Raw genomic sequence first — 17500 nt, 5'->3', positions numbered from 1 at the left:
GGAAGAACAAGAAAGAAATGGCAGAGAGAAGAGGAAGACAAACGCGAGGAAAAACTCGAGCGAGAAGGGAGACAGAAGGAAGGAGGGAGACTGACTTGATGAACAACCCCGAGGGACCGATGCGAAGAGCTGCACACGGCTGTGGAGTCTGCAGACACTGCACTACTCGAAGCTCTACACGACATAGCTTGAAGAGAATGGTAGCTTCATCCTTGGTCTTTCAAGCTGACTTTGAAAACACAGCATGTCCTCTGATCCCAAGGCTGAGTTTCACAGGCCCCAAGGCCTTTCAGATTTTCTGCAGATACAAATGTTTGCTCAAAATCTTCTTCACAGCGTCTTTTACCTCCTTATTCCTCAAGCTGTAGATGATGGGATTCAACATTGGAGTCACGACTCCGTAAGACAGTCCGATGATTTCATCAGATGCTTTGGTGTGCTTTGACTTGGGTTTCATATACATGAAAAGGGCTGAACCGTAGAATAAGATGACCACAGTTAGGTGGGCTGAACAGGTAGAAAAGGCTTTCTTCCTTCCTTCAGCAGAATTAATCCTCAGGATGGAAGAAAGGATGAAAATATAGGACACAAAGATTAACAGGAGAGGAATCATCAACAGAACAATACTGGCCACTGTCATGATAAGCACATTCATGGTGATATCTGAGCATACAAGTTTAAGAAGAGCCAGGATCTCACAGGTAAGGTGATCAATGACATTATTACCACAGAAAGGTAACACCATTGTCAAGATTGTTTGCACTAGAGAGTTCAGACAGCCTATGACCCAGGACCACACAGCCATGTGCACATATAATACCTTGTTCATGATTATAGGGTACCTCAATGGATTGCAAATGGCTGCATACCTATCATAGGCCATCACAGCCAGGAGGACGCATTCCGTAGAGCCCAAGCCAAGGGAGATAACCATTTGTAGAGCACAACCAAGGAAGGAGATGGATTTTCTCTCTGACATAAACATGATGAGCATTTGAGGAATGGATGAGGATGTGTAACAGATGTCCAAAAAAGAGAGGTTCCCAAGAAAAAAGTACATGGGGGTATGGAGCCGAGAATCCAGGATGCTAATGATAATGAGCAGACTGTTTCCCAGGAGGATTATCAAGTACATGATGAGGCAGAGCACAAATAGGAAAAGCTGCAGTTCTGGATACTGGGAAAGTCCCACGAGAAAGAATTCCGTCACTGCAGAGTAATTTCCCATCTTCACCTACTCAGCTCACCTGCAGAACTCATACAACAAGGTCATGACTCAAAGAAACGTCGGTTGTTGACAGAGATTCATAGGATAACTTTCACATATATTATCTTTGGTTTTTGAGGAAGTTCCTAAAATCAGCAATGGCAGGGCTATTATAATTTTCACTAATTATGAAAGAGATACAGAGACAGGTAATTTGATGCTCATCATCAAATGGCAGTAGAGACCTGGAATTGTGCTAGGAAGTGGCAGGTCTCTAATTGAATATAATCTCAGGCCAAACTTCTTTCAAGCGTGCTCATATAGGTATTTTTTTGTTACTAGGCTAGTGTCACCTAGAGAACAATAATGTTTTGTGAATTAGATTAGATGGAATCTACTAGATGATATAGTAGGTAGTTCCAATATGTCACTAATAGATGAATATTCAGTATAATAAATTACATAATAAAACATAACAATTTTAAGTTTATGTTCATATTTAATAAATTATATTTTAAGTCCAATTTATTGAAGTGGAAAAAGTTGATTTATTTAAAAATTTTTAGATGGCCTGAATGGGGTGGTGCACACATTTAATCTCAACACTTGGTTGGCCAAGGTCAAGGCATAGGCATATGAATCTCTGTGAGTTTGAAGCCACCCTGGAGTACACAGTAATTTCCAGATCAGTCAGGTTACATAATGAGACCCTGTCTCAAAAAATATCTTATTTTAGAGTAAGAGGATTAAAGTTATAACAAGAAAATTTTTCCTTTTTTTCTTTTCTTTCTTTCTTTCTTTCTTCCTTCCTTCCTTCCTTCCTTCCTTCCTTCCTTTCTTTCTTTCTTTCTTTCTTTTTTTATTTTTGTGGAGCATCTAAACAGCAAGGAGTCTGGGAACCATGGATTTGGTTCTCAGGAACTTCCAAGCACTGCGGATACTTGGACACTCCTATATGTTGTTTTGTTCAGCCTGGAATCCACTCCCCTTTAACTGAAACCACCAAGAACTACATTTCTTCTTTTTGCAGCTTCCTAGTTTTTTATCTCCCATGTGCCTCTTAGACTTATATTTTGTTTTACCAGTTAATAAGTTAATCTAGCTTCATTATATTGTTACTAACATATATTTTAATTTCAACTTTTCTATTTGGTGCTTTAAGTGACATTTCAAGATATTCCACAGCAGTTTTGCCTGGGCTATGAAGCTTTTGTATGTGATGAAATTGATGGCTAATTTTTGAGCACTCTTTTTGTTACCTAATTATGTTGGTACAAGCTGATAGAATGCTTTAGCTCGTTAAGTCTAACTATAGAAACCAGTAGAGCGGATCATGTCTCACAGACTTCCTATACAACTTCCCAGCAAGAAAAGACTATTAGGGGGAAGTTCCTTCTTGCTGTGTTAAACTTGATAACAAGCATCACTTGTTTTACTTTTAGTCGTAAGTGTGATAGAGACGAAAACTTGGAAGCCCAGATCATAGCCTCCTCCTGTAACCATTTCATAGTTATTGGGATTAGTATCATCAAGAACGGCGATGTGAGGATCCTCCTGATCTGACTTGTCTCTACTAACCACACACCTGGAATCCTCTAGCCTTGGTTTTTACTCTGCCACACTTTAGAGTCTTAAGTGGTCTAGTAATTTTTCTTCCATTTCCACGTGACTTTTCTGTTCCACTTTGTCTACTTAAAATTGTAGACCTACAACATTAAAGACCCAGCCTTGTTTCGTTTCCCCCATATTTACATTTTTAGGGTGTCTAAACATGATGGTAGACTAATTATATAAAAGATCGTACCCTGTAGCTTGTTGTCTCCGTCACAGCTTCTGTTTTCGGGGTTGTGTTAGAATGAAATTTTTTCATCTTCTAATCATATCCTTATCCCATATCACACATTTCCTTGGCTCTTCTGTATCCAAAGAGCTTTAAGACTGGATGACGGGCTTACTGCTTAGCTGGTTGTAGGCCAGGACACTCTCATCTTCTTATGTGGAACAGAACAGGAAAAACATTTTCTCTCCATTTCCTCTCCAAGTCAGTTCTTTTCCCACGGAGAACATCACCCGGGCAGTGATTCTGGCAAAGGTTAAAACAGAAATGATGGCAACCGCATCTTAGCATTAGGAACTGCTCCTTTCTCTTTGTATGTTACTTTGCTATCTAGCCACACTGGCTATGAGGATTGACTACCACAGCAGAAAAAGTGAAGGCTGAATTGTTGGTTTCAGGGGGAAATGGAAAATGAAAGGAAAATTAAAGACAGAGTACTTACAAGTTAAAGAAAGTGTGCGAACAGAATCCAGGTAGAATGGCAGTGGGGCTGTTGATGATGGAAGGGTGAAGGGACCGTGGCATCTTTTCACTGTTTAAAAACAGATATCCAAGCAAGGTAGGCTATTGTTTTTAGATAGAGGATGAAGCAGAGAAATGGAAATCAGTAAACACACAAAACAAACTAAAACCCATCCAGCACTCAGTCCAGCACTCATGCAAAGCCTGTCTTGATTCCTCATTGCCCTCTTCCAATTTCTGCAATTTCATTGTACTGTGATGGAACCCAGGAAGTTCTTCTCTTCCATGGGTGGTTTTTCTCTCTGATGATTTTTATCAGTTTCTCCAAAAGCATTGATAGAAATAAAATGTAAGGAAAGACAATGTATATGCTATATTATGCAACTTCAAGGTGGTCTTTAGCTCATGCAGCCATTAGGCTCATTCCTACCTCTCTTGAAATTAGAAAGTCTGAAATCACAAACTAAGCCATGCACACTAGGATTCACAGTAGCTTCTGTTGTTAGCATTCTTTTGTTTGTATTTTCTTTAAAACAGACACAGGGTTCAGCATGCTTATGGTAGGTATTTATGCTTTTAAGTAAAAAGTAATTTATGTGCTAATACCATATATTTATAAGAAAAATATTATAATTTATTAAATTAAAATAGACTTTTACCAAAATCTATCAGAGCAAAGACAATAAAATTCTAACAAATTCAATTTGTAGATACACATACGAAGAATACAGAGGACATTAAACCATATGTTAAAAATGGTGTCCCTTATTCACAGAATTCCAAATTAATGACTGAAAATTTAGTATAATATGTGAAACAAACAGGTTAAGAAAAAAACCCAATTGATTTCTATCAGCTGTCTAACTAGATATCAAAGAGTATTTGATGACCCACAAAATCATTTCTTAATGTAAACTTTTGGTAATTTAGACCTAACAAGAAAGTCATTAAGACGCTAAAGATAAGTTTTGTCAAACTATTGATAGGCACAATTCCCACTGATGAGATGCTAGAAGTGTGTCCTGAAAATTCATTACAAACTTATTAACATTTTCCCCAAACATCTAATAATATAATAAACAAAAATAAATAACCATGTATATGCTGTTATTATTTTAATTTAAATTATGTTTTAGTAGTTGCTACAATTTTTCCTTCAGGATACATAGACCATTCATGTGAAGGTCATGGTGTGACAAGGAAAAAGACATAGTGTCCCATGCATAACCCATGAAAATTGTAGTCTTAGAGAAGGATTAAAGACAACGGATGATGATGCTTCCTGACACTATAAATGATGATGATTTTTATATGCATGCCTAGAAAAGTTGAGATTTTTACCTATAAAATAGGACTTAAGGTATTAATAATCCAATCTTATTTTCCAAATAAATTTTAATTAACCTTATTTTATTATTATAAGCATCTGAAAGGCCATTTTAAAATTTTCCTCAGAGGAGAACCCAGAACATTAATGTAAGTTTTCTCCAAATAGGAAACAAAACAGTAAAAATGGTCAGGAAACAGGAGAAAGGCTTTATGCTACTTCTTATACGATGGATGAGTTCAGTGCCTTTCCATGTTCTGGTTTTAGCTCACAAAACTCATACAGATACCAGATAAACAGACAGATCTATACAGCTTCCATTCTATATGTAATTCTATAGCTCATGCTTAGAATGTGTTCACGATTAGCAGTACAGCAAGTAGCGTTGTAACCATCCAGCAGTGTCACACACAGGGATGAAAAAGAGGAGAGCCTTGTGGTTAGGAAGGAGGGCGAAACACCCGGGGAGTATTATCTCTGCTCTTCCTGTCCTTCTTTCTGTGGTAGGTAACACTTTGGTTCCTGCTTCTCCACGCTCTCTGTATTGATGTGTGTCTATTGGCTTGATCGGAGATTGGTACTTATTGGTGCATCAGCAAAGGGAGAAACAAACTGTGGGTCATGAAGCATTTGCATGCCTCCCCCACGCCTCTCCCTCTTTTAACCAACAGGAAAGACTAGCACATCCTTTGTAAACGGGGTTGTTCATTTAGATCCTGACTGCAGCCCAAGGAATCATTTGAGCAGTTTAGCGCTCATTCCCCCTGGAAGGTTTCTTCAGGAAAACTCAGCAGTTAGGACTTAGCATTATCAAGGATGTTTTGTATCTTCCTTTATCCAGTTTGTCCAGCTGCCGAGAGTGTCTTTGTTGTTGACATGAAAGATGTTTGTCTAAACAGATGAGTTCCCAGGTGGTCTACAAAGAGTTAATGCTAAAAGCATGGAGAAGGAAGATCTCTCTCTCTCTCTCTCTCTCTCTCTCTCTCTCTCTTCTCTCTTTCTTTCTTATCATTCTCACTTACTACTCAAGTGGACACAGAGTACATTCTTTCATTGCTGGTAATACCAAGGGAGCTTGATTCTCTTACCTTATGGACTCTTCCCCTGTTGAAGGGTCTACTTGTAGGACTGATTAGAACAAGCAATTCCTGCAATTCCTGCTAGACTACAGCTGTAGCAGCCTTCTGTGGTATCCTTACTAACCTTACTAAAAGGAGATAGCATCCTTATCTCCTGTACTTGTGTTGATAAGGTGTTTTTACAGATTACTGTCTTGCTCTAAAGGAGTTAATTTGGGGACTGGAGACTTTATTCAGAGGTGCTGTTGTCAGCTGTCCCAACCCTGTACATCACTTAACCCAAGCATGACACAGATAGAATAACAGTTGCCTAAACCATCGGGTTGTCATAAAGATTTACATAACAGCCAAAAGATCTTGGCCAGAGAGAGTGACCAGTATATAGTATTTCAATTCCTAGGCTACTATTCTATCATATTCTAAAGTAAGCAGATGCCAATTTAAAATTATATTCACATGTAGCAATGTATTTCCTTCAGGAAATAATTTTCTATTTAATAAATAAAATTTTCAAGTAAAATAAATTATTCTGGATTCTGATTTCTTATATGAAAATTATTCTGGATTCTTATTTACTTTCTGAAAATAACAGTTTACATCTCTGTTCTAATCTACCTCATTTAAGTATCATTTTTCTCAGGTTATCCACATCTAATAGATTACATAGTTGATTGGCATTACAACCTTCAATCAAGGAAGACATCATAGAAATGATGTTCCTAGTCACATTACTAGAGTAATCTCTCTGAGCTACATATGATTAGGTGGTACCTGACACGAGTAACCCAGAGCCTGGATGGCAGATAGGTGTGGTGTGATATGGTGTGTGTGTGTGTGTATGTGTGTGTGTGTGTGTGTGTATGTGTGGCCAGGGCAAATATGTCAGCCTGACACCTCTACACTCTTTAACCTCTGGGCACCAAGTATTTCCAGGGGACTTCACAGTGCCTCTAGCAGCCAATTTAAAAATAACTTTGTTTTCTTATAAGAGATCCTATAATCCCAAAAGTAATTTAAAGTTGAACATTTAAGTTTTCCTACAGATAACAGTTTTTAGAATATTAAGGACAATATCTCCAAGACCTAATTTATCTAACTCATTAAATAGCATTTTTTCTTCTTTCAACATTTTTCTCCTCATTATAGAGATAATATATTTTATTGTCAAATATTGCAACATCCAAGAAAGGAGAAAGGTAGATATAAAAGTGTTCTATAATTTCTGATAAAGCTGCTGATATTTTGGTAGATTTTTTTGTGTATATTTCATATAGTAAATGGCTTCTCATTTATGACAAAATAAAGGTAAAAATCAATTTAAAAGAGGGACGATGTATCAGCGCTCATTGTTTTGAAGGTTTTTAGTCCATACTCTAGGCTCAATTACTTCTGGCCTGAGGTGAGGCTGAGCATCATGGTGTGAAACAAATAATAGAACACAGATACTCACCTTATAGTAGCTGAAACAGACAGAGAAAGAAAGAGAGAGAAACAGAGAGAGAGAGAGAGAGAGAGAGAGAGAGAGACAGACAGACAGAGAGAGAGAGACAGAGAGAGAGACAGAGAGAGAGAGACAGAGAGACAGACAGAGAGACAGAGAGACAGAGAGAGAGAGACAGAGGGAGAGACAGAGGCATGCAGAGAGAGACACAGAAAGAGACAGAGAGAGAAAAAGGGAAAGAGAGACTTCAGAGACTTTTCAAAGGTACTCCGTGGTGACATTTCCTCCAAATAAGGCTCTTTTTTTCCCCTTATAGCCTATTCAACAAAGAACTCAACAATATATTGATGAGGTTAGCACTCTCATTAGTCAAGCACATCTCAGTAACCCTATCACTAGATCTAGGATGTCAACACAGGAGACTTTGGGACACTTTATATCCAAATAGGTCCTGGACAGGAGAGGTGGTCTAGTGGCTAAGAGTACCCATTGTTTTTGCAGAGGGCCCATGTTTGGGAACCCACATGGTGACTCACAACCACATGTAATTCCAGCTTCTGGAAAGACAATGCCTTCTGTGAAGCTATATACATGCAGGCAAAATACTCAGATACATGAAATAAGTGTCGTAATTTAAAAAAAAAAATCTCATAGGTCCTGGATGTGTACTGACTTTTGTCTTGTCACTGTTCCATAATCAATACAGTGTGACAATGTTTATAGCATTTACACTGTGTAAAGTATACAGGTAACTTAGAAGTAATTTTATGTGTATGTGAGGCTGTTCATAGGTTATATGCAATTTCTATAACATTGATGTAAATGATCCGAACATGTTTTGGTTTTAGCTTGGTGTTTTGGAACCAATGCCTTACAAATACTGAAAGATAGCTATTCTTATACTTACTTATTCATAAAAAGGGTGCAATCTAGATATGCGAGATAGAAGAGATGTGTAGAGGAAAGGTGTGAGGGAGGGCATCTTGGGGCTTGCATGAACTTTTGTGTGTATGCCATGCTCCATATGTTTACCCACTTAGGTCTCTGAAACCTGTCCCTTGGGTTTTTATGGAGGATTTACTGTGTAAGAGTACTTGATTAAATTATTGGCTATTGATGATCAACCTAATTCTCAGTTTCTCTTTCTTTCCCAGAGATACAGGGCAGAGAGAAGAAGGTGTGGGGAATGGAAGATCCAACCCCTGAACTTTGTGTCTCTTCCTAGCATAAAGATACTGATCTGTAGTTTTTGTTGTTGATGCTTTTCTTTTTTAATCGCACCTCTGACCTTTCCATTCCATAACTTCAAAATTATCTCACTTAGATTTTATTTACATGGTCCCAGATTTCTTACCTTTATTGACTTATTTTGTGGGAATTTGTGCTCATGCACATGCCATGGAACACCTGTGGAGGTCAGAAAAGAGCTTGTAATAGTTAGTTCTGTCCCTATAAAGCCATGAGTTTGGGGGATAGGGTTCATGTCATTAGGTTTGGTGGCAAGCACTTTTACCAGCGGAGCTACCTTACTGACCTCATACCAGTTTCGTGTGTCTGTTCTAATCATTATGTCATGGGTTTCACATTTACTTGTTATCTCTTTAATCCATACAAAATCTGCTTGTTAGAGAAACAGGCTCCAGGCAGGAAAATGAATGTTTATGAGACCTTGGGAAATAAGACAACAGAATGGATGGACACACTGATGGTGTAGCTTTAGTATGTAACCATAGAGACCATGTCGATAAGTTTTAGCCTGAGCAGGCAAATGAATTTCTGTCTCCATTCATGAAAATATAGTAAGTCCATATCTGATTTCAAGGTGATGAAACAATTTTTCCCAGACTTATCAAAAAATTAATAATTAGGATTAAATATAACTGTTTTAATTTAGCAAATAGTTTTAGAGAATGGAAGAGGCTTGAAGCAGGTTAAGTGTCTTGTACTTACCTATATTGTTAGCTTGTCCTTAGAAGGATTGAAATGGACAGGAACACCAGTTTCCTGGTAGAAGGATAAGAAAATGGTATTTGAATGACATTTATTTAAGAGAAGGAGCAGGACCTAGGAGTTAGGAAATTTGAGCAGTGTGTGTACCTCTCTCAAGGGGAAACCATGGATTGATGTGTGAGGGCTCAGCCTGAGGCAGAGTGACAAAAAAGGAGAAGCCAGGGCAAGCTCTATTGCATAGACAGTTGACACTGGCAAAATTGGTCTCAGACATTTAATCCTTAGGCATTGATCTGCCATTTTTATAGTACGATGTAGCACCTGACAAGGGGCTAAAATAAATCTTAGGGTCTATAGAAGAAACAGGAATAGTTCCTGGAGAAATTGTTGCTTCAATTAATGAAACCAGAGAGAGACAGAGAGAGACAGAGAGAGAGAGAGAGAGAGAGAGAGAGAGAGAGAGAGAGAGAGAGAGAGAGAGAGAGAGAGAGAGAGAGAGAGAGAGAGAGAGAGAGAGAGAGACAGAGAGAGAGACAGAGAGAGAGACAGAGAGAGAGACAGAGAGAGAGACAGAGACAGACAGAGAGACAGAGACAGAGAGACAGAGAGACAGAGAGACAGAGACAGAGAGGATGAGATGGTAGATTAGGGCTTGAAACATTGAGAGCTTGCACTTGATCATGAGCCGAATTCATCTTAATTGTTTCTTCTGGCCATTTTCATGCAGGTTGCAAGATTATAGCTGTAAGTGATATTTATATGGATGGCTAGACATATAAGTTTCCTCCAGATTCATGCTTTGGAATCTTAGCTAGAGAGTGTTGGTTAAAAGAGATAGGTCTTTTTTTTTCTTTTTTTTAATTGGATATTTTCTTTATTTACATTTCAAATGTTAACCACTCTCCTGGTTTTCCTCCTTCCTGGAAGCCCCCTATTCCATCCTCCTTCCCCCTGCTTGTATGAGGGTGTTCCTCCACCCATCCACTCACTCCCACTTCTCTGCCCTCGATTCCCCTATACTGGGGCATCTATCGAGCCTTCATAGGACTAAGGACCTCTTCTTCCATTGGTGCATGACAAGGCCATCCTCTACTACACATGCAACTGGAATCATGTGTACTCCTTTGTTGATGGATTAGTCCCTGGAAGCTCTTGGGGGATCTGGTTGGTTGATATTGTTGTTCTTCCTATGGGGTTGCAATCCCCTTCAACTCCTTCAGTCCTTTCTTTAACTTCTCTATTGGGGACCCTGTGCTCAGTCCAATGTGATAAATCCAAGAAATGAAACTTCTACAGCTTTAATGATATTTGAACCTGTAGCAAGATTTTTAAAGGCAAAGTTAAACAACATTTACCTGGATGTGTGGGAAGAGATCTATATCATTGCACAATATTCTTCCACCTTTTATTGAAAATAAGAGGCAGGAGTTTTAGGAAGTGGTTGGATTCTGAGGATGGAGCCCTTCTGAATGGGACTGGTGCCTTTATAAGAGAGATCCCAGGAAGAGCTCTCATCTTTTCTTCCTTGTGAGGCAGCAGTGAGGAAGTGGACCTTTACTAGATGTTGGATCTGCTGATAACTTCAGGTTGGTCTTTCCAGCCTCCAGGATCTGGACAAAGTAATTTCTGCTTTTTCTACACTCCTCAGTGTCTTAGGTGCTTTGTTATAGCAGTCCAAGTGCACTACAGAGTGAATGTTTTTTCTTCCTCATTTGGAGTTTCTGAAGAAATGCTGTTTGGCTTTATTATTGTGAGTAGCACTACCCAGTGACCTAGGCCCCACTCCTTACAGTGTATGGAAGTGGCACGAACTGATAATAAAACTGGGTGACACAGGCTAGGCTTGGAATGAACTCCATGAGCGTCTTGGTTAGGGCTACGGTTTAGCCAATACAGCATTAGGGTAACTAGTTTCTCAAAAACATATTGTCATGGCTTGAATGAGAAAGGTCCCCCTAGGCTCATTTGTTTGAATACTCAGTCCCCAATTTGTGGAGATGTTTGGGAAGACTTAGGAGGGAGGGGTGTATTGGAGGTGTGTCATTGGGGGCAGGCTTTGAGGTTTCTGAGCCACTGGATTCCCTCCTCCAACCCTGGGCTGGTGGGTCAAGACATAAGCTCTCAGCTACTGCTCCAGTGCTATGTCTGCATGATGCTTTGGCTATGATGGTTATAGAGGACTCTAACCCTCTGAAACCATAAGCCCCCAACAAATTCTTTCTTCTAGGAGTTGTCTTGGTTATCACAGCAATAGGACACATGCCATATGTACTCAGTTAATTATTTATTTCATATTTCTAGATAACACCCATAACTTCTAAATTTGGCCGAAATAAACTATAAGACTATAGTGTATTATCTTATTTCTATATTTCTTTGATTTTACTTAGCACGTCTTTCTTTTACAGAATTGTTTATAAGAAATCTTTCTTTTTGTTTTTTATATTTCATTTCTCATGAAACATAGCTTCTAGAGTGATTACATCAACTTGCTTTTGTTCACCGAACATTCACATCATGATATTGTAGTGCCAGGGAAATGTTAGTGATCCTCCCCCAAAACAGACAGGAGCCAATCTGATGCAACTCACAGCAGGGTCTTTGTTCTATTCGAGCTAGCTCGGACCTCTCCCATGCACTACCTTCACACAGGATGGTTTTGGAGGTGGGGAGCCCCGAATATCCATCGGGGCAAGGCTTTATAGGAAGCAGCAAGCGGGGGTAAGTATGCAAGCATCTAATTGGAAAGCTACTGTGGCCTTTAACATAATTGGCTGGTGCTGGGAATCATATCATAATCTTAATTTCTGATCCTCTCTGCATTGGTGGTTGTTAGGCAAGGGGTGGGCTTGTAACCTGGAGGTGCAGGTTTCTTGGGGGAAATAACCTGGGGGCTGCTGGTGTTGTTGGGGGTGTAACCTAGAAATGTTTGTTTGTAGAGACTGGAGCTAGGCTTGTGTTTTGTTGGGGGGCAATTTGAAAACTAATGCTAGGTACCAGCCTGTTAGCTTACCTGAATTTAAACTTAGGTCAGGTTCTCTAAAATGAAGTCTAAACTTCAAAGATTTGGCCTCTCAGTATAACAGACAGTATCTGTCCCAACATGACGCTAACAGTTGAACCAACATGACGCTAACAGTTGAACCAACATGACGTTAACAGTTGAACTGAGACTTGCTTTTCAAGTTTGATTTGCTGAAGCAAATAATGCCACCTTTCATTGACACATTGCTTTCTTATTTTGCATCTCTTGCTCAACGATACTTAAAGTTATTATCCCCTGACAAAGATGAGCGCCGCTCTCAAGTTCTATATCCTTGTTTTTAATGCTGTAGCTACTGATGCGCTTGTCTCCAAGCTGGAAAAATGCTATATCACATGTGTGTTAAAGAATTGAAAAGAGGGGCAAAATGATGTAATTATATTACAATCTCAAAAAAATACATTCTTTTAAGAATTTATACTCAATTCAACAGATTGTCACAACAAATGTTGTAATAATTACTTCAAGTCAGAATTGGCTTTTCCGTTCCCAAGCAAACCCCGGTTTACCCAAGCATGAAAATGGTTGTATTCTCTGACAGTTCTGATGTGCTTGTGTTTGCGTGACTGCTGTCCTCTGGAGCTCAGCCAGAGGAGTCCCATTGTCAGCAAGCTGCCGTTTATGTGCTTTACATGTTAGGCTTCAGCAAAATAGAGCCATTCCTCACACCGCCAGTGTTTGCTGAGATCAGCAGAATCCCCAAGAATGGGAAGATGGAGTGTGCTTATAATTTGTGGCTGTCATATGTTGTACAGTCACCGACATTGTGACAGTAGGTGGCACTCTAAGTCCGGATGTCTGCTTCGACTTACCTGAGGCATTTAGGTAGCATGGCAGCATCTTTGGTGAAGTTGGGTGAGTACAACCGTCAATATCTATAAGAAGCCTCTGTTAAACTCACGTCACCATCAGATGGGACTTGTATGTGTTATTGTTTGGGGCATTCCAATTTGGAGGCAAACATTTCTTTTATATCTTCTAGGAAACACCCAACAAAAACTGAAGGATATTTTAGATGAGGCAGAACACAGGCATGCATGAGCAGAGTTGAATATTTGGGACTATGGTTCTATTGTTTGAAGGGGCCAAGAGACCAGAACGATGCTTGTGGGCTCTGGCATTCCATGATTAGACATCAAAGTAAATGTGATTTTTAGTTAATACATTAAGAAAACAGTATCATTTTGAACAGAGTCACAGAATTCCACTATAGGTCTCCATCAGAAATAGTGTTTATTTTCATGCCTCTATTGTTGACACTTGCTCTTTCTAGAGTGTAAGTTTGCAGGAAATGTGTTGTTTTGTGAGTTATATACCTAAATTGTATTAGGAATTTTGTTTTAATTGCTTCTGGGGCATTTATCCCACAATTATTAAAAATTTCTGAATTGTATTCAGTTTATATTGTAAACTTAAAATCATTTAGGCGATTACATCCATCTCAAAGTACTACACACACTTATTCATTTGGTAATCTATTGGCTCATCTTTTAAAAGATACCCTTTATAAGAAATTGATGGAGTTAAAGAAACACCTCAGCCTTCACAATAACTGGAAGTCATACTTTTCTTGTCACTGATGATTTTTTTCTGGCAGCGATGACTGCGACTTGATTTTTATGAGAACTGAGAAGAATATTTCTTTTACTCATCTTAATGAAGTTATGGAGATGGAATCTGTGAAATAACCAATACCTTAGGAAAGTAGGATCTCTGCTTCTAGAGTTTTAAAACGGAAGCACCCTGTATTCAGTGCAAATCATCTGCAACAAATGATTGTTGCAAATTGCTGCATTTGAGAAATTTGAGCGACTTACCCAGTCTTCTCATGGATATTTCAGAATATCCATTGAGAATGACCAACAACCTCAGAGCAAAGGAAGCTAGCTGGCATCAATGCAAGGGGGGGTGTGTGCCACGTATTTTCTTATTCATGTAAATGTCTAGTTGCTGACACTTTGTAGCTCACAACTTTGTGGTTTGCTGGTTCTTAGTAACTTGGACAATAGTTTAATTCATTATGTATGTCAGGCAGGACAGTAGAGTGGCCCAGAGACACTTGCTAAATTGCACTAAAAAAGATGAAAAAATTTCTTACCTAAAATATTCTCTTTTTCTTTTATAAATGCTACTAGTGGTGTGGTTGATATTCTTATGATACTGCATTTGTGCTCATTCTTTAAAAATGTACCTTTTCTATTCATTCTTTATAAAAGTCTTTCGAAACCATGGTTAAGTTACCACTGTTGTAAGATTTATATATACTACTTTCTATTTTAGCAACTGCAGAATGGTGATATTTGTCGAGAATAGCTTATTAGTTTAGGAGAAAAATTAGACTATGATACATATGATGCTTGAAATGATTTAATACCTATTAGCTGATATTATTTTACATACTTCATGTTTGTTCTATATTGTTTGCTTGAAATATTATAACAACATTGTGTTAAAATAATTTCAGATTCATAATGCAAATGAGATACATAATTCTAACCCAGTAGCATCTATTCTTAATCAATTCTGCAACAAGGGCATATATTTTACAGGTAAAGTAGCCTTCATGAGATCAGAAAATCTAGCTAATCTTAACTTAGAGGACTGGAACATATTTTCATTATTTATGTATCCAATTATAGACCTTTTTTTTTTCCATAAGGGAAGCCACTTAAGAATGCAACTGATTCTTACAGGCACTGCCACACATGTGCATGACAACCACTGAAGAATTCCTGCTACAAAAAAAAAAAATGATAAACACAGTGTTTTAGCTACTTTCTTCCTTGCTGTAAAAAAATACCTAACAAAAACAACAAGTTTGTTTGACTCATAGTGTGAAGGTTCAGTCCATCATGTTGGGGTCATGGTGACAAGGGAGTGAGGCAGCTCCTCACACTGTGTAGTCTGGAAGCAGGAAGATGAATACTCATGTTCAGCTCACTGTTTTGTTTTGTTTTTTTTTTTTTTCAGTCCAAGACACTCGTTCATATGAAGGTGAGAATTATTGAGTGAAGTCACTTAGGCCCAAAAGGACATGTTTGGTATATATTCACGTAGAAGTGGATATTAGCCATAAAATACAGGATACCCATGCTATACCCCACAGGCCCAAAACAGCTAAATAAGAAGGAAGGCTCAAGTGAGGATGCTTGAACCTCACTTAGAAGGGGGAATAAAATAGTCATAAGAGGCAGGTGGAGGGAGGGAACTTGTTGGGAGAGGGGATGGTGAGGGGAATGGGTGGTTCAGGATCAGGTTTGGGGAGGGTCAGGAGAGATGGCCAGATGGCCATGAGAATGAATGGAAATCTGCAACTGACAGTAGAGGTGATATGCAGTGCATCTCAAAGACAAGACAGAGACCTGAGATAGGGGAGCCTACCAAGAATCAATGGGGGTGACCGTAGCTGTGATTCACAGCATTGGCAATATGGCCTTACATGATTGCTACATCCTGCTTCCTCCAAAGCATGGCAGAAAAGCCTCTTCTTACTTTCATCTCCCTTTTCCTCCTGGGACCAGGAAGTCCCATCTATACCTTCTGTCCTGTGATTGGCCCTCGGCCTTCTTTATTGACAAATCAAGAACAAATTGGGGAAGGGATTTTAACTTCAGGACCTTCCTCTACACCCACCCACCCACCCACACACACACACACACACACACACACACACGCACAAACACCTGCACACACACATGCACACACATACACAAGAGTTATATTAGCAAGAACCATAATAATACATATTAACAGCAGAGGCAAATTTTGTGACACTCTAGATTTCACAAGGGCAATATATTGTGAATACAATATTATCCTCACAAAAAGTAAATCCTATTTAAAAGAAGTGACCCTGAGGGACAACAGGCATTTTGCCTTGTTCCAGATGCTAGGCTCCTGACATGAGGCTGCAGCAGCCTTCCATAGATTTGTAGCCATCCTTCATGTAAGAGCAACTCCCCAAACCCCTCCACCGGTAGATGATGTGACATGTAGTCACGCAGCCTCAAGACAGATTTCTACTTTAATGATGGGGTACCTAAAGGCCTAGAGGCTTAGCCAATAAATTCCCCTTCCCAGACACTCCTCCCTGCAAAAGGTATTTAACCTCAGGCCCGCCCTGAGAACTGGGATACGGTCATCTACTTTCTGTCATGATAATAAATGTCTTAAAACCATGGACTGTCTCTTTTCATTGGGATCCGCCGTGGAGAGCAATGGAGGAGGTCTTTGTCTAAAGAGCCTGCTGCTTAATCTCCCACAGAAGGCTTCTCTGTGCCCCCAGCCACAGCGAGCACCAAGTCCAAGCCAGGGCAAGGACTCTCCCATGGGATCCAGCCAGGATACCCCCAACTCTCCTACCCCTTTTCCCTTCAGCCTGGGCTAGATCCAGCCTGCTGACCACCACTCCGTTCTCAGCTCTTCTACTGCTCCCAGTGGTGCCTGGGTGCCCCAAAGCCTGAGAACCAGAAAGCCCTGGCCTCTCTAAAGGCCTGGAGATCTCCCCACCCCAGCCAGCTTCGGCTGTCCCCAAACCTCAGACTGTGCTACCTCACCCCTGGAACGGTGTCCCTTGGCTTCCCTAGCTCAGGAGTTGGGTAAGAGCAGTCAAAACTTCCCCCTTATCCAGACACCTTGCTGAAGGTGTTTATTAGCTGTAGTTCTCTGGTAGATTTTTGGGGGTCGCTTACGTATACCATCACATCATCTCCAAATAGGGATACTTTGATTTCTTCCTTTCCAATTTGTATCCCCTTGATTTCCATTAGTTTTCTTATTGATCTAGATATAACTTCAGGTACTATACTGAATAGATAGGGAGACCATGGGCATCCTTGTCTCGTCTCTGATTTTAGTGGAATTGCTTTAAATTTCTCTTCATTTAGTTTGGTGTTGGCTATTGGTTTGCTGTATATTGCTTTGATTATGTTTAGCTATGTGCTTTGTATCTCTCATTTCTCTAATGCCTTTAACATGAAGGGATGTTGTATTTTGTCAATGGCTTTTTCAGCATCTAATGAGATGATCATGAGGTTTTTTTCCTTTCAGTTTGTTTATATGGTGCCTTATGTAGATGGATGTTTATATATGGATCCATCCCTGCACCCCTGGATGAAACCTACTTGATCATGTTTTTTTTTTTTTTTTTTTTTT

At 39.4% G+C, this 17500-nt stretch overlaps 1 protein-coding gene across 1 annotated transcript; it reads right to left on the bottom strand.

The window, feature by feature from the left end:
- Positions 1 to 289: 289 nt before the first annotated feature.
- Positions 290 to 1228, bottom strand: LOC116095322 (olfactory receptor 13D1). The gene has a single exon (XM_031376770.1). It carries the CDS (start codon positions 1226 to 1228, stop codon positions 290 to 292), a length of 939 nt encoding a protein of 312 aa, XP_031232630.1.
- Positions 1229 to 17500: the final 16272 nt, after the last annotated feature.

The sequence above is a fragment of the Mastomys coucha genome, unplaced genomic scaffold (genome assembly GCF_008632895.1).
Source record: "Mastomys coucha isolate ucsf_1 unplaced genomic scaffold, UCSF_Mcou_1 pScaffold18, whole genome shotgun sequence".
NCBI classification, from domain to species: Eukaryota; Metazoa; Chordata; class Mammalia; order Rodentia; family Muridae; genus Mastomys; species Mastomys coucha.
This window is presented reverse-complemented; position numbering and strand designations above follow the sequence as displayed.